The sequence below is a fragment of the Lepisma saccharinum genome, chromosome 13 (assembly GCF_977018435.1).
Source record: "Lepisma saccharinum chromosome 13, izLepSacc3.1, whole genome shotgun sequence".
NCBI lineage: Eukaryota > Metazoa > Arthropoda > Insecta > Zygentoma > Lepismatidae > Lepisma > Lepisma saccharinum.
In genome coordinates this window covers 58,377,871-58,396,906 of record NC_139241.1, presented here as the reverse complement: position 1 = coordinate 58,396,906, position 19,036 = coordinate 58,377,871, and the positions used below count along the sequence as shown (strand labels likewise).

The 19,036-nt window shown below is 38.0% G+C and overlaps 1 protein-coding gene across 3 annotated transcripts in view; it reads right to left on the bottom strand.

Moving 5' to 3' along the window:
- Positions 1 to 19,036, bottom strand: part of LOC145997321 (proton channel OtopLc-like) — a 228,506-nt gene that overhangs the window by 79,602 nt on the left and 129,868 nt on the right. For all 3 annotated transcript variants that reach the window (XM_083134232.1, XM_083134233.1, XM_083134234.1), the window contains 2 exons: positions 18,543 to 18,708; positions 5,815 to 6,019 (listed from right to left, as the gene is read on the bottom strand). In XM_083134232.1, coding sequence (XP_082990358.1) covers positions 5,815 to 6,019; positions 18,543 to 18,708 — 371 coding nt within the window. The remainder of the gene's footprint in view (positions 1 to 5,814; positions 6,020 to 18,542; positions 18,709 to 19,036) is intronic.

The window sequence follows — 19,036 nt, the reverse complement described above, 5'->3', positions numbered from 1 at the left end:
GAAAGCAGATAATACGCTTATGCCTTATTTATATATAATTTTCACGGGGCGTTCAATATTGTCAACAGTATTATATTTGAGCAGGTCGCTTGTCACCTAAACACTACAGCTCACAGGTTGGGAAAATCTGACATGAAAGCAGATAATACGCTTATGCCTTATTTATATATAATTTTCACGGGGCGTACAATATTGTCAACAGTATTATATTTGAGCAGGTCGCTTGTCACCTAAACACTACAGCTCACAGGTTGGGAAAATCTGACATGAAAGCAGATAATACGCTTATGCCTTATTTATATATAATTTTCACGGGGCGTACAATATTGTCAACAGTATTATATTTGAGCAGGTCGCTTGTCACCTAAACACTACAGCTCACAGGTTGGGAAAATCTGACATGAAAGCAGATAATACGCTTATGCCTTATTTATATATAATTTTCACGGGGCGTACAATATTGTCAACAGTATTATATTTGAGCAGGTCGCTTGTCACCTAAACACTACAGCTCACAGGTTGGTAAAATCTAACATGAAAGCAGATAATACGCTTATGCCTTATTTATATATAATTTTCACGGGGCCTACAATATTGTCAACAGTATCATATTTGAGCAGGTCGCTTGTCACCTAAACACTACAGCTCACAGGTTGGGAAAATCTGACATGAAAACAGATAATACGCTTATGCCTTATTTATATATAATTTTCACGGGCGTACAATATTGTTAAGAGCGTCAGTTTCCGTAGAGCTCTCTTTTTCCATCTTCCCTCTATACAGTGAAGCTGTAGAAGACACAATTAGCTAACCTAGCATACAACATACTTTCCTAATTAATATGGATATTGTCACACATTCCTCTTATTTTATACTGTTGTAAATGGAAAAGATTATGTACGGTAAATGTTTTGTACATTATAGGGAAAAAATGCAAAATATCCCCCAACTTTAATTCGATCCACCTCTGAATCGAATTTTTTACATATTTTCACGCCGCCATATGTTGTTCTATTTTGCTTCTTTTACTTGCCTTGCTTAATTAACTCTCGCTAATTAGCATTTTGTACACGCAAACATTCACATGTGCTTTTTATTATTTTGTGTTCGGTAAGTACAAGTATATTCTTACATAAATTATTGTTTAATTTAATAAATTGTAAACTCGGAGCCTGCTATACTAACATTCCTTCTGTCTATTGAAAGCAAATGTTGCATACATGCGGAAATAACACAGAAAAAAAAGCGGATGGAAGCAATTTAAAATCAGTGGAGCAAGGTTAGTATTACGAGAGCGTAAAAACATGTGCTTTCATTCAACTTCGAAAAATAAGAATAAATGTGTGCATACAGAACACATATGCTTTCTTTTCACAGTTGTAAAATCATATAAATTGTACATGAAGTAAGTTGCGGGAAGGCTCTCTCTTTTATGTCTGTGTATATGTTGTACAATTAGGTACAAGTTGTTGTACAATTAGGTACAAATTGTTGTACAATTATTTCCCCCAGTTGCCCAGTTGGAGTTGGGGGCACAACACTGGTACTATTTGTAATCACAGTGCTTACTCATGTATTTTGTTTAATATTTTATTTCAAATTCACTGTCAGAAACTAGTGTTGCCAGTTCCTGGATGTAGGTTTACCTACTCTGTTGGTTGTCACTGTCAAGCTTCCAGTATTCGTACAGCATAAAAAAGCTATAACCCCCCTCTCAAAATATATACATTGTATACGCCAAGATGCTCAATAGCCTAGCAACACATCATGAAAAAACATGCCAAGAGAACCCAATGGGTTTATAAGTCAGTGCTGCCAACTCATATTTGAGCAGGTCGCTTGTCACCTAAACACTACAGCTCACAGGTTGGTAAAATCTGACATGAAAGCAGATAATACGCTTAACTCTTCCCTCTCTTTCTCTCCTCTCTCTTTTTTTTTTGTAAAAAGCTGTAGGTAGGCTGTCGGTTGTTTAACTCTTCCCTCTCTCTCTCCTCTCTCTTTTTTTTGTAAAAAGCCATGGCAAAAGTACCAGTAGGTTGGCAACCTTGCTTTAGGTTAGGTTAGACAAAAAAAAAGCTGTAGGTGGGCTGTCGGTTGTTTAACTCTTCCATCTCTCTCTCTCCTCTCTCTTTTTTGTAAAAAGTTATGGCAAAAATACCAGTAGGTTAGCAACCTTGCTTTATGCACTGTAAGGCAAGCCTCAAGCAAGGTTGCCAGCTCCTTGCTTTAGGCTAGGTTAGGTTAGGTTAGGTTAGGTTAGGTTAGGTTAGGTTAGGTTAGGTTAGAGTAGGTTAGGTTAGGTTAGGTTAGGTTAGGTTTGAGTAGGTTAGGTTAGAGTAGGTTAGGTTAGGTTAGGTTAGAGTAGGTTAGGTTAGGTTAGGTTAGGTTAGGTTAGGTTAGAGTAGGTTAAGTTAGGTTAGCCAGTGAAAGATTATATAGTAGAATTTTTGTAGAGTGGGTTGGCAACACCGACGAGCATCAAATAATGATTTCAAGCCTCAAATAATAATTTCGAGCCTCAAAAAAAGGAACATCCAATAAAATTGCCAAATATAAAAAGGGGGCAATAAACCCCCCCCTCATAAAAAGCTACAGTGCCCCCACAGTGTCGCCAACACTAGGCCCCCAACAGTATTGCCAGACATAAAAATACATGGACCCCTCAGGTCCTTTTATGAAAATTTACAGTGAAAAAGCTTTCATTTTTCATGATGTCAAGAGCATCTACCTCTAGCGCAGGTTGCTTGTTGCTGACTTACAGACTGATAAGAGCTTATGCAAGAGCACCCTGCTTGGCGAGCTGTAGAAGCCACAATTACCTAACCTATTTTTTTAAAAATATATTTGTAAAATCCATCTAATGTCTGAATTTAAAAAAAATATATATTATATTTGTTAACTGTTTAAGGAAAATTTTTGCAAAATACCCCGACAACGTTTCAGCTACTAGGACCTCATTACCATGAGCCTAATCCTAGTAAGCCACATACACACCTGTTCTTCGTATCGCATATACTAGTAAGTCAGATGACATCATGGGAGAATCACATTTCCCCCAAGAAGCCCACCACAACAAACGTCGCACATGCTAGAAGAAACAGGATCAGGATATTTTATGCTAAATTTACGGCTGCCTGTATGCAGTTATAGGCAAATCATTAAAAGAGCGCTCTAATATACAATGATTTCTCCTACCATGTACCCTAACATACAATTTAACATAACAAGTAAAATTTCGATTCGTCTATATATACCCAACAAAACTCAGAAACTGCCATACGCGAGAGCTAATATTTTGCAACAACTGTAATTACCCAACACTAGCAACAAGAACAAAAAAAATATATCAATTATTTGTATAATATTAATTAGTAACTTTAGATAATATTAATTATTAGTTTTCAGTTGTAATTAATTTTAAAAAACAATTAATAACATGTTAGGTGATGATAACCAAGTGCAAAAAGCATTGCATTTTTTTTACACACAAACAAAACACCACATAGTTCACAAAACCTCTAACAGATGGCAGATAGTTACATGGTTCTAGTTAGGATGATTTTTGGGTTGTTGGATTGGGGTTGAAGAAGACTATTTGTTGTAGTGACCACAGTATTGTTTTTTTTTGTGTGTGTGTGTTTTCTGTTCTCTTACGAGAATTAATATAGGTTGTCATAGAACCCTCCAATTCATGACTTAGGAAAAATCTGTTTGGTGATTCATCACGTACACCTATATGTGAGAAAAAGTATGAATAGTGGTAGAGTTGCCAAATATAAAAAAAAGGCAATAGACCCCCCTCATAAAAGGCTACAGTAAAAACCCACAGTGTCGCCAACACTAGGCCCCCCAACAGTATTGCCAGACATAAAAAAATACATAGGCCCCTCAGGTCCTTTGATGAAAATTTACAGTGAAAAAACCCAGTAGGTTAACAACACTGTCAATCTACGGTAGTGTTGCCAGATGTAAACAGAGGGCAATAAACCCCCCCCCTCATAAAAGGCTACAGTGCCCCCCACAGTGTTGCCAACTCTGCCCTCAAAATATACATCATAAAAGGCTACGACGAGCGCCACAACCTTGGTGATTTTTTTGGGTAAGGAGTTGGCAACACTGCGCCTTACAAGAGAAATCCATTAAGGCAATCGAGCCTCACGAGCCTCAAAAGAAGATTCAGTACTCTCTATTTGCCCCTACTAAGGTTCCGTTGATGATAAATTGACTAACCAATCGTGTTCCACACAGCACGTCACACCATTAACTTACCAACACTAACCATTCAGCTTTGATCTGTCAAAAATGGGTTATCAGATAAAAAGCATCGAATATTCTGTTTATAAACTTCCTTCTGAACATAAACATTACCCTTGTCACTGTGAAGGACTTTTAATTCAATGGAAGCGTCACACTGGTAATTGTTCGCGACAACCATTCATAATGAGCAGCTCTTCATGGATGTATCCGATTAAAATAATGTGCAATGGCATGCGTCACTTTGATCTCGATGCATTACCGATGCGCTAAACATTTTTCTAACACCTCGAAAAGGAGCAAATTGGTACAAGAATTCAGTCATAACTTTTTACTGGTTAAAGATACGTCGAAAAAACCTTCACCATTGCATTTCTCGTGAAATTCTAGCCCATTTTGATATGTCGCACGACCCCCTTCCCATTTAAAATTCTGAAGTTGAATTCAAGATGGCCGCCGACCGTGTGGGTGGCGTCAGTGTGGTTCCCCCTTGGCCAGGCAATGATTGGTCATCGCCATTTTCACATTCCATGCCGCAGTGGCCTTGTACTGAGGGTGTTAAGTGACTTATTGAGCCAATATGTATATAGTAGTTTCCCCTACATATAAAAAAATTAAATCATAGGAGAAGTTCTCCATCAGTGTCACTATAAATATAATTGTTGTGGATAGTGTAGCGTGCAACAAAGATGGAGACCCCTAGGTTCGAATCCTGGTTAAGGCATCCACATTCCATTGTCTTTGTTCCTTCTTCTATTTCACCCATTCATCATTTATCCCCATCAACTTAGAGAGGTTGCAAAGCAATATTGAACAACAAAATTATAAATACAGGGTTATTCACACTTTGAAATGATTGTAACTTGTGTTGTTATTGAGATGTACTAATATGTTATGTAGACTATGTATAAAAAAAGTAACTGCCAATGATCACGTGACCACTTTTCCCAAAATGGCTACTGTTTCGATGGAGAAGGCCTTTTATGTTATGGAGTTTTTAAAGTCTGAGTCCGCTACCCCAGTGCGTCGCAAATTCAGGACAGAATTTAAAATGGTTCCACCTAGCAGGCAATCCATCTATGATTGAGTAAGGAAATTTAAAGAAATTATCTGTAAAGAAAAAAGCAGTGGGAGGATATCAACATCAGGGGAACGGGTGGAAGAGATCCGGGAAACATTCCCCCGAAGTCCAAGAAAATCAACATAACGTGCCATACCAAGCTGAAGACTGCTGGAACCTTTTTAAAATTCAGTCCTGAATTTGTGACGCACTAAGGTAGTGGATCCAGACTTACAAAACTCCATAACCCTTTGGTATAGCAGCCATTTTGTGTAAAGTTGTCACGTAGCATCACTGACAGATATTACGGTTGCAGGCTGTCATTGAAATAAAACTTTTTTAGTTACTATTTTCATACATGTATAAATATTAGTGCATCTCAATAACACAAGATGTTACAAAGTGTGAATTTCTTTTTGAATAACCCTGTATATACGACTTCGTGTTTAAAAAAGAGAACGAAGTCTTCCTACAGTTTAGACAATGAGTACACGTACCTGAACATTCTGCGCTTCTCTGCTGGACTTGTTGGTGGTGGATCCTGGTTGCTTTTGGCGGTGTTGAACGAGCGCTCAGAGAGACCGTCTACACTTCCTGTCCTGGTTAGGTTCAGATCTGACACCGTCTGGTTTTGAAAGCTGAATCTCTTGGGGGAGAATAAATCGTGGTTGCTTCCTTTGAAGTTTGAAATGAAACTTGGTGCTAGAATGTAGAATAATAATATATTTATTTAGTGGGCGAGGTTAAACATATCCTGTTTTTCCACCTAACCCATGTCAGGTTACGGTCTACCTCTACAGTTAACATACAATTTCCTACAAACAGTATAAATATACAATTAGGAAAGAAAAAAGTCATAGTATTCGTTCTGTTGTGTTTATAGTTTCATTTAATCATTATTCATCCTCATAATTGCACTTGTATTTTTCTCATATTTCGGGTCGATTTTCTGCCATTTTGGGCTTAGCGCGACGACGACGATGATTAATGATGATTAAATGAAATTGTAGTAAGTAACACAAAGAGCAAATAAAGATGCTGAACTTCAGTGAACTTGGCGGGCGAGAACTGAAAATAAGGGTCCCTAGGAAAGAAGATAATTAACATTTATTCCATGGTAGTAGTACAAGTTAGAATAAATCAACAAAATCTAATCGAAGTTTGTTTAAAGTTCACTTTATTCGCAAAGATTGATTGGTCAAAGAAATTAGGAACATCACTGGGTAAAAGGAACTGGCATGGTCTCGAAACTTACAAGCGATTGTGGTCAAGTTCCAAAACCCAAGCTTAAATCGTGCTGAGCTAAGATCAGGAATCCGTACGAGCTGTGTTGAATACTTGAACGCAAGACAGTGCAATGGCAAATTATGAATGATAAATCGTTACGCAATGTTCTAGAAAGCACAGGACTTGTGACTTCCTCGTGAAGAAGAGTATAAGAGTTTCTCTTTTTTTTTTTTTTTTTTTGTTATAATATGCACTAGGTAAAAAGAAAGACAGCTTGTTTTCTTGTTCAAAGAAGGGGAAAATTTCAAATATGCAACTCAGGAAAAACGTGAGTCCATCATTTCTTCGCATAGTGATAAACGTTAGTCATTTTCCGATGCAAGTGTTTACTGCCGTAGAAAGTTCCGAAAAGAAGGACCCAAAACACTGATTACAAACGCAAGAATCCTTCTTCCGGGTGATCGCATGTCGCTTGGTGTTTTGTTGTGTTCTGGAAGATTGACCATGAGAACGAAGGTCAGATGGGTCAAAAACGCTTCCCTTCACTTTCTCGAGTTAGCGACTCCTAGTGAAAGTAGTAGTGAAAGTTCTTTAGGATGTGTGCTTCAGAAAGAGGAACAATATTACGGAAAAATAAGAAAAAAAAGTGCACGGTAATAGCTCCTTCAGTGTTGCGAACGTAGTGAATATTTTACTCGTCAGCCTCTTTGCTAGGAGTTTCCGATGTATTTTTCTGGATGTCAAATTCAGGATGTTACAACGCGAGTTTCGAAGGAGTAAAAACTGTAAGTAGCTTTGTTGTGTATTTAATTGAAAATATGACCTACATCTTGGTGTAGACGACATTAATCACATAAGTAGCACAGTCGCATGAACAATGTAAAAATGTTGCACATCCCACAATTTCCTCTGTGAAGATATTGTAGTAAAATGAGATCCGTTGTAGGTTCGATCAACGGCAAAAATAAAATTATTCTCCTGAAGACAAAATAGATGGTCTCTCGATTATATACAGTGCTTTCATTTGGGTATTGTGCTGCTCGAACTATGAGAATTAAATGAAACTACAAACACAACAGAACAAATACTCTGACTGGGATTCAAACTCGGATCCTTCAGAGGGGATTGCGCGCTTTGCCTCAGATTGTCTAGACAAAAAAGGACCATTGAGTCCAGATTTTGGCATACTCTTTCTTTATAAGTTTACTTTCATTTAATAATCACACATTCTCATCTTCGCGATTATCCAAAAGTGGCAGAAAGTGACGTAAAATAAAAAAATAGGACTTGTAAAAAAATCAGAGATAACGTCACGCTTGGAAGAGAAATAAATACTATTTTCAGTTTGTCAGTGATATACAGTGTATTTTATTCTCGTTTGTAATTAATAGCGTCTGATTGAACCTTGCCCGCTTGATAGAGAATATTATTATTAGTAGTAGTAGTAGTAGAAGTGTGATGCTCACATTTCTCAGTAGTATTTGTTGCTCTTTTACAAGTTTAATGTCCTTAAATAGCGAGATATGAAATAGATTTTAGAAGTCAGCAACTTTACTTCAAACCTTGTATGTCAACAATCCTGTAACGAGTTCTAATGCAGTTTTGAAATTTAGTGGTATTCCTGATGTATGAATTGGCAACACTGCTAGGTAGTTGATTACTGCATTCGCTTTGATTAGGATTTGGACGAGCAATACCGCTTTGCAATGTCACGTTGCTCGTGCCTTCAGTCCACGCCCACTACATAAAATCGAGAATACTCCTACATCTCAAGTGAAAGTGTTTTCTTCCTGGTGTTTTTAACAACCGGATGAGCATATGTGTAACGTTAAAGTGATGCTTGATTACGTATTTGGTTTCAACGTAATTTACATAGTCTTTTTCTTCTTCTCTTCCTTCCAGAGTAGTATGTATTAACTTTCTGGCTTTGACATAGCGAAGTAGGTTAAGTTGGTGATTCCGGATCGCCTCACAATAGACAGTTCGTTTTTTTTTTATACAGTGTATTTGCAAACAGTGGCGCAAACACGGGGGGGGGCAATGCCCCCCCCCCAACCTTGGTCGGAAATGAGTTCTAGGTGGGGCAAGCATTGACGGCCAAGTGTACCTGCAGGGGCCAATTACCGCCCAGAACTTCAAATTTTATGCAAATAAAAATACTTTTCGCAAAATTTTCTTGATCGCTTCGCTCGCAATCCCTCTTTTTCTTAGTTTTATCAAGTACAGAACCGTAGCTATAATAGGGGACGGCGGGAGACGGCCCTGCGCACCGAACGATATAAATGAAAAAAAGGTTTATGCACAGAAAGGCTAATTGAGACCGCCTATAGCTTAGAGTGGGTATCGAACCCGGGACCCTTTAATCACAAGATAACGATTTTACCACTACACCATAGGGGAGGCACAAACGTTGTAAATGATACAATGCCATGGCGTTCCGTGAAATGATTTGCGCCCTATTAAACTAATATTGATTTCAGCCTGCAAAAAAAATTGGATCCAATTTTTTTTTTGCTCGCTTCGCTCGCAATCTGTGTTTCTTCGCTGTAATGCATTGTAAATCACCAGACAGAGAAATACGACTGTCTTAATTGATTTTCTTTTAAATGCATGAACAATTGTTTGGAGGAAAGGGAGCATGCACATTTCGGAGTCAATTTATGTAATTTTTGCTCTTCGTTTATTGAGAGATGGATGAATTGGTTCTGTAATGTATTTAAATAATACATGCTGTACGTAATATTTATTAAGGAAACTTTGAATACGCAAACAATTTAGTGTCCACGTCACTCCACATTGCATACATGTGAAACATATATCGTGCACGAAAGTTACGTTAATGTAAAAAATAATTTTAAATGCATTTATCAAACATTTTCTGTCTTTCAAAAATAGTTTATGTGCTTGTTTTTCGTTATTAATGTGAAAGTGAACGTGTTATTACTACCACTACTAATAGTAATAATAATTGGGTTCGAATCCCGGCCAGAACATGGATGTTTGCGAGTATCCATTCATCATTTTCATCATGTAATCACTAATTCCCATCTTCACAAATTAGCCAAAAGTGGCACAAGAAGCGATGTAAAATAAAGGAAATCAATAACAACAATAATAATAATGTTATAATAACATTATTATTATTATTGGTATGTTTATTCTGGTACTTGCTCCCCCAGACAAAAAATCGTTTACATTTATATGTTTTGCAATTGATATATCATTCTTCTTAAGGAAGATGAAACATGTTCTCATCATTTTTAAGAAGCAATGAGTGTAAAGCTAAATGAGTAGCGGCGGAAGTATGGCAAAATGCCTTTCTTTATTTTTGCAGTTTTTGATATTTTTTTCGACATATACATTTTCTGTTGTTGCTAATGTTTTAGAAGATTTTACATTTTGCCTATTTTATATCCTACTGCCTATTTCTAATTTTAATGCCCTTTTTTCATTTCCAATGAAATTTTATGAAACCTTATTTTTCTTTCAAAAACGTTATTAGCATTTTTTTAAAAAAATTTGTTTATTATGTGAATAATTTTCGCCTTATTAACTAATAGCTCAAGAAGAGTGAACACATGGCAATCAATGGCCGAGGCTTCATGATGCAAAAACCTGATGTAAAGTTTTCAAGTTATAAGCTATCACATTTCTGATTGGGTGACTTTTGAAACACACTGTAGCAATACTTAGACGGGCTCACTTGTGCCATTGTTGAACTTATAGCATCGTTTCTCAACCTATGGGGCGCGACCCACTGCTGGGTTCCGAGGGGGCGTTTGGTGCATCGCGAAGCCGGGCTCGAATTTCTCTTTTTATTTACTGTGCCTTAAAAACCTATTACATTAAAATTATTGAGATACGTATGTTGTTTAACAATTTAAATTCACCCCGTGTTGTACGTAGTCTAAACTCTACATTTCTGATATTAGCGCACTACCATTGCTTTTTACCCGCATCTGTCTGATGTTTAACTAAAGGGAATGAGTTCTTAATTATCTGTATGTCGCATGCATGTCGACTTTGTGAACATTGAAAAGAATAGCACAAGTGTGTGCTGTGGTGAAACGCTGTTTCGGTAGTGATGATGATGAATCAAGTAGTGTTCGTGCTTCATCTTCGAGCTTCGACTATTTTGGCAATGGACGCGAAACGAAATAAACAATATCATCGTAAGTAAGATGAGAGCTTTTTAAGATTGGGAATTATGTGCAGCGGTGATAAAGACGAACCTAAGCACCAGTGTGTGCTATGTTACGAAGTCCTCTTCAATACTTCCATTAAACCAAATAGTTTGTTTAAGCAAGCGTGAAAGAGGGCTTCTTAAAGTACTCGATGTTAGCAAAAATATGATTATAAACTGTTTCCCATGAAGTGTAATATCCTACAAGGTTGGTCGCGGACTGAAAAAGGTTGAGAACCACTGGCTTATAGCCATTACCTAGTCGTATAGAATGCAATGTAGAACAGGATTGTGCCAAAGGGACCAGAGGAGCGTTCTATCCTCAGATGTCGTTTTGTGATTCAAACATCGTAAACCTAAGAAGTGCTTGTTGCAACTTGACGAACGTAATGTAAACAAAGCAATTTCAAGGAAAGGAAGGGAAAATGTGGAAGTAGGAGGTGTTGAAAGTGAAAGGAGCCGTGTCATACCCTCTCTCCGTGATTCAATGCAATTGACGCTTCTGTTGTGAAAGTCTAGTAGTGCGAATACCCAGCGGCGGCGCCAGGATTAATCATCAAGGGATGCTGAGGGGATGCGATGCTGAAAATAAGGAAAACCATGAAACACGCATGCAACCTTTCAAAACTGGAGAGCAAGGTGCCAAAACGGCTGTTGGGGGGGGGCAGTTTACTTTCCCTTAGTAGACAAGGTTTAGCATAGTGCGGGGGTAAAAATAGCAAAAAGCAACTGCACCCCTAATCGCCGCCACTGATTACAAAATTACCGACTGAAATAAAATTGTATGTGTGAAATATAATAACTTTAGATTGACATTCATTTTCCAGGCAGGCTGTGCACCCCAAGAAAGTGGTCGTACGTTGTAAACATACGGATACACGTTGCAGTCTTATTGAACTATGTAGTGAAATAAAAAAAATGAAATTAACCTTGTCTTTAAAAACACAATTTTTGAACCTTTTCAATGTAACCCATGGAGGTACCAAATACATTTTGTCTGCCAATTCAGGACAAAACTCGAAGTGCACATCCACTTCGTCTTCGTTAAAATCCCTTCTGCCGCACTATCCCCAGCAACGAACTGTAAAATTTCTTTGTGAACATTGGGCCTCTTTCTAACGGGTTTTGAAAAAGCCTGAAATGGTAAGTTTACTAGACGTGTTACGTGGAACAAATGCACAGAACGTATTAACAAGAAAACTACCCTTCACGTTTTAACTCGCGTCGCGTTAAAATAATTTCCCGAGCACGACTCGGTCAGTGACTTGAAAGCAGCTGAAATTTTTGCTCCAGTGTGAGGAAGAACAAATTGGCGGAAAATAAACAGTTTATCAACAATGCAAAAGAAAAACATAACTCACATTAATCTGTAGCCAATTAGCGAAAACCACAAACAGACCACTTTAAGAAACAAAGGAAGAAAAAATTCATAACAACAATGCTGACGAAAGAAAAAAAAACCGGCCGCTGATCTTTATAAAGGCTGCCGCCAGTACAGGAAAGTATGTGTATCGGCATCTCTTTCAGTGCTTGCCTGATACATACAATAATTACGGTCTTACTTCAGTACCTAACATTGGACGTTCGATATGACGACATGACATAATATGACACTCTAAGGGTTAACGTTTTCAGTTGAACGCAGGGGGGTGCGGAAGAAAATTTAGGGGTGCGCAAGAAACCCCTGGCACCGCCCCTGCCAATACCAGACACGGTTGTCCGTGGTGACAAAAACACATTTCTTACCTCTGTTAGTTCCATGCTGCAGTCGATTTTATTTGAACCCGCTAATCACCGATCTTTGAAATATTTCGATTAAAAAAAGAATATGATTCTTGCAAATCACGTTTCAATAAACCCGGTTTCTATATTAATCTGTTGTTAACTATCCCTGATTCTTGCATTCTACCATTTGAATAATTTTTCATTTACTTGTACCTGTGTGTTGTTTGTCTTTGCCCTTCCTTATTAAGTCCCACTACCCCTTTCTCTATATTGTTTGACTATTTGATATTTGTATTGTGATTACTTGCTCAAGGCATCATCAAATGAATATTATTTTGCTACCTGTATTTTATATTGTAATCTATATTATCGTAATTATTGTAGATTTTTTTCAATTTGTTTAAAATCACTTATTATTAACATTATGTTTAATGATACTATTTATAACCCTGAGAAAATGTGCGCGATTTATACACATAAAAAAAAGCATTTTAACAAATGTTTGGTTACCAGTTAAACTACTTTTAGTTTATTCCAAACGAATATTTTGTCTCTGTGAACTGTATAATATATCACCTGGACTTTAGCCGAGACAATAGATTCAGTTTTAAACACGCCGTGAAAGAAATTAAAGACCTTAATTTGAGGTACTCAGTCCGATTTGTTGTTGCAGTTCCATATTTCAGTGTTTCAGATCATCGTTTTAAACTGTAGGTCCAGTCTCCGTTGACCTACCTGTCTTGACCCTTTGTCCTCCTGTCGGCCTCCGACTATAGAACCTGGGACCCCTTGATTACAAGTGGATATCGTTGCCACTGCGCCATCGGGAAGGAATATATTCGAGTGCGGTAAATGTGCAACACAGAGCACAAAGGCATGAGTAAAGGGGAAGCGAGATGGGAAAACAAATGACTGTCCACTTTTGTTCGCGAGTTTTCCGGTGTCTTTCTCATGCTAGTTGAGCTGTATGACCAGTGCCTTGTAATTTTGCAGCAAGAACAATAAAATTATTGTCTGGACATTAAAAATACAGGGGAAAACATGATTTTTTGGAACGTATGACAGGCAAGAAAGGAGGTTTTTCTTTGTGGATAGAAATGCACCCCCCTTCCTTTCCTCCAGCAGTTGTGCAGTTGCTTTTTGTTGCAGTGCAGTGGGAAATGCATAAAAAAAAGAGAAAGTGTGAAATCCGGTAGGCTAGTACGAAATAAAAAAAAAAATGAGGTAACACTCTTTTCAAATCTTGCCTAACCCTCGTTAGCTGATGGATATTTGCTTTTCACTTCTGATTTGGGTGGAGATGAAATCCGATTGTTGGCGAATCGGTCGGAAATCTTACAACTCATTGCGATTCACGCGTAACGTTGTAGCTAATGACCAATCGTGGTGAGAATGTTTGGTTAATTATGCCCGTGTCCGAATCCACAAGCACGCCGTCACGTTTTTTCTCGTACCGTTTTGGGGTGTCCGAATTGAGTTGCTCCGGAAGAGCATAGTTGTTGTTTCATTCCCACCACTAGGTGTCACCCATGGCTCTCTGGAGCGCAGGCGCACAACACGGAAGCAGAATGAAGATAAACCAAATATCACAATGTTTGTGCTTATTTACTGCTCAAATTGAAAATATAGCATGCGATTTCTTCACTACAATTCTAAACACAGTGTTATAAATAGATACAGAATGTCCAACTACCACCGAGTTTTGGATCATCCACTCGATAAACCTTGGCTATACAATTTGAAAGTTACAACATGGCTGCAGAGCGTTGTTGTTCTGCTCTATGATTGGAGGACAAACGCGTACTCGCCAAACCGATAACAAGATTCTTAAACGCTGCTTTCACAGTAACCTTTCAAGTCAATGCCTTCATGAGCGTGTCACTAACGATACCTGCGCAGTGTTTTTGAAGCAATCTACCTATTCTTCGTTCACTGTAAGAACGAACTTAATATAAAGAAAACAACGTTACCTCTGAGAAGTAGTTCCTTTCCTACATGCTATTTCTGGCGTTATTTTGTCCATGTAAATATTGATCATAGCTGTACGGCTCATATTATAAGGCCCCAGAACTCAATTAAGAGATAATGCTTTATCACATGTACTATATTCCTACGCGCAAGATTCCTGCGCATCAGCGATTCGAACAGCCAATAGGATTTCTTTGTTTTTGTTTACATTTAGTTCGTTCATGTGGACAGAGAATAAAAGCACTCTTCTGTTGAAAAGTTTTAAGTACTTTCGGCCAGTAATAATCCAAGTTTTACCAGAACCCGAATGTAGTAAGATTCAAATCGTGTGTTCTGATCCACCAGGATTACATATCGGCATTCTTAAAGATTTGAATCAATTTAATTCAATCTTAATATGGCCATGTGAATGGGGAGAGCACTTCTGCAGGTAGACGAGCCTGAGAGGAGAGACGTCGATTAGATTTTATCCCCTGTGTGAAACAACTAGTACAGGAACGGACACGGATTGTAACAATCCCATTAACTATCAATGGAATCATTACAACCCAGAACTGTCCGTGACTGTACCAGTACGATCAGTGGCATTTATTCCTTTCGAATTCAGAAGTTGCTGCTGGCCGAATGTTCTTTAAATGTTGACGGACAAAGCCTACTGCATTACGTTAAGAATGAACATTTGGAAGGCGAGAAATGTAGATGGAACTACAATCGTTTCTCCGATATGATTTTGTTCGTAGTTGTCTCAGCAAGATTGTTCCCCAATGGTGCCTTTCTCTTTAGTTGAAGGCTGGACTGCCCTGGGAATGTTACAGTCCGTTCACATCATAATAGAGGGGTACCATGAGAAATTGTCGAATTCGGTTCCACTTGCAAGCCAGATAAGAAAGCAAGGCTAGTTCATTCCCCAAGTCAGGAGATTGGAGTGTTTTCTCCGTTTCCGAAGGCAGGAAGGATGGTGTGAGGAAAGTGTATGCTGGTCCGGGATGTGTTGTCAAACCAATGCCATCTTATAACAAGGCAGGTGCAGGAAGTCCTTTTCTTCTTACATGCAATGTCAGGTCATGTATCTCAACATTATTTCAGCATTCCAGTTGCTGCTTTTGTTGGCGCTAAGTTCACTTTATGTACATATAGGCTAATCGGAACTGCAGCTACTGTTTACTGTGTGATCCGAACGACTGTGTCTCCATCGGTGATCAAACTCGGGACACCTTGATTACAAGGCGCCGACGTTACCACTACGCCATCGGGAAGCTCCAGCATTGCAGTGGCAAATGTATGACTCAATTTTAACGTAGTATTTCAAGCGAGTGCGGAGAAGTGCCGAAAGGACATATTTGAGACTGTAGTGCTGATATCACTTCTACTCATGATGTCAATGTAAGCAAAAGTATCTACGCAGGCCTTGCGTATAAGAAAGTTTTGATGGAATAATTACTGTTAGGTGATAAACAGGCTTTGAAATTCCAAAAGTCGAGCAGTTTTGACATGCTTAAAAGCATCGGAGGTCAAGTAGCTACTACGTGTTTTAAATACTTCATTGCTTCTCAAAAATAGTTTCTATAGAAGGACGATGATGCGAACATGTTAGTGTATGAATTTTGTTTATTTTACGCCTCTTTCTGCGTCTTTAAGCTAATCGCGATGATCACAAACAACACCCAGGACTCGAAACTGTGGCATGTTTGTAATCCCTCCGCAGCCAGCCAGGCATTACATTGTTATAAGACGTGAACAAGAAATTCTACATTAAGGACCGATGAGCGGCGCTGCAATCGTGCAGTCGTTACGAAAAGAGCCTGTTGAGATCTCAAGGACACTCGATTCCTGTTATTCACAGCTATGTTGGTTGTTCCTTGGGTTGTTCATCCCGTATTGTGTGAACTGGCGGTTGTGAGAAATGCCGACACGTTTTTCGAACGGAATTATCATGGTTCAGTTAGCGTAGTCGTTGGATCGAGATGTGCAGTGCTGATGTCCTCGAAATACTTCGTACAGGGAGGAATATGTTTGATATCAAAAGTGAAAGTGGATGCAAGCATATTTGCATAATCAATTGATGTTTACGAACGGACCTTTAAGTTCCGAATGCAGAATTGAATTGCCCTTATACAGAATTCGTTCTGTCAGTGACAAAAACTTAGTCGGAATAAAAATTACACATGACGCTTCATTATTGTTATGACTATTTGAAGTGCACATAAATGAACACGTATAAAAGCTAAGCAATTATTAGCTTTGATGTTTTTGTAATAGGAACCATTTTAATAAACTGGATACTTTCAAATTGTTATATGTTGCAATTGTTAAATCGAACACTTCGGTATGGTTGCATGAGCAAAAGAAGAAGTATTTCGTCCATTGAGAATGCAAATGTTCTATCTTCAAATTGTAAACAAATCGAGATATTTTGGCTATGGTCTATTTAGGATGTAATTGTTTCACCTCTGCAAATCGTCTGATGCATACATACAACTAATATTGATATATTTAGTCTTTTTTTGATCCATTTGCAGAATTTGGAAACAGTCATGAGAGTGCAAACTTCAACAGCCAATGAAACGTTAGGACGATTTCCTCAACCAACTACAAGCGCCATCCGAGTATTAGATAAACCACTTGAATTCTAACCTCAGTCACTTCTGGGAGCTGCTTAACAATGGTAGTGGTCTTCGGTTCTTACTTATGTTGTTAACAGGCAAGAATTTTGAATAATAGTGGATTCAAAGTAGTTGATTGATTTCCCAAAATATGAATGATTTATTTTACTTTGCTACCAAATGACAAATTTATAATGAAATTGTTTCATCTCTTTCCAGAATGCAGTGTTATATCTCGTAGATAGAACACTGGCACTCTCAAATCATAGCTGGTGTTGCGTGTTATTGTTATATCTGAAATTTCAATAATTAATTACAGCATAAATACGTAACCAAACAACTACTTATTTTAGAGAGGCTTCAATATATCAGCCTTTGCAATGGTACAAACTTTCAGCACAATGATGACAAAGGTCCAATAAATATATCATGTCAAACTTTAAAGGACTCTCCTGAAAAAAAAATGAAAAATTGGACATTTACATTCTCAATGGACGATTTGTATGCAGAACATTCTCTCATCGAAGATTAGAAGGTTTCTAAATACATCTAAAACTGCAGACAAAAAAATTTCATTTCAGTTAACTCTAACCATGACCGTGGACTGGTAAAAAAAAACTCTGATAGATAATTTAAACAGTATAAATTGTTTGATAGAGAAACTATTTAAAATAAGTAATAAATTTTGTGTACTGGTGCAAACGAGGTTCACTGTAATTGATGATATTTATTTGTGTATGCTTTATTTACTTATCTCATTTCTTTAATGCTGTTTAAAATATAATGTAATTTAAGTTGTTTTGTCTCTCATAGACAGGGTGGTATTTGTAGGGGGGATGGGGGATTTCCCCCCTCTGGGTACTTATGTCCCCCCCCTGCTCGATAAATTTTATCCATGGGGGAAATGTTATTAGGCATAAAGCTATTATCTCATGCTGTCCTTAGACAGTCAGTAGAATTTCCACCACACTGGAAATTTCTTAAATACTACACTGCTCATAGATGAACATGTATGATCTTGTTGCAAGGCAAGTTTTACATATGGAAATTTATATGTACAAATGTACATGATGTAGTGCTATACTTTTGTTTTACAGCTATATCAGAACTGTGAAATCATACTAAAGCATAGTTACTGAATATGTTACAGAGAGACCTAGAACTGCAGAATTTGTATCCCTGTCCAGATATTATTAGAATAATTAAATCAAGAAGACTTAGGTGCGCAGGACATGTGGCACGAATGGGAGAGGAAAGAAGAGTTTACAGGATTCTTATGGGGAAACCTGATGGTAAGAGACCTGTAGGAAGGCCAAGAGGAAGATGGAGGGATAACGTTGAGATGGACCTAAAGGAAATCTGTATGGATGGAGAAGATTGGATTGATTTTGCCTAGGACAGGTACAGATGGAAAGCTTGTGTTGCTGCAGACATAAACTTCGGGTTTAAGAAGGCTAGAGAGTTAGTTAGTTAGAGAGACTTTCGTTCTTTTTTGTTGCCAGTAGTAGTGGATACTTACTGAGGGTGCTCTGTAAAGAGTCTCCTCCTATCTTGAACTCTGGTGCATTCACGTGGTTGGAGAAGGGTGACGATGGTCGGCTGGGATCCCGTCCATATGGTGATGGGTCCCTGTTGGGTTGGGGCAGCACTAGCTGCAGAACCATATTTTTTCCATTGCTGCCAACCTGCAAAGGAAGCAAAATTCTGTTTTAGTAGCAGTCGATTATGGTGTTTCAGCAGTTTTAATATAAGCTCAGATCTGCGTGTGGTTTTCATGTTAATGTTTACACACGGGAAGAATCCACTGAGATGAGAACAGTATTGTAAGGGCATACATTTGAAGAATATGTACTACAATATGTCTAGTCAAGGTGCAACTTAAATCTTTAAGATAAGTTATAATAATAAGTTCTGTAAAAGAATATCCACTACCTTTACTCATTCCTTGATATGAAACCGTTTACCTACTCTGCACTGGCGTACGCAAGATTTCATTTCGGAAGGGGGGGGGTT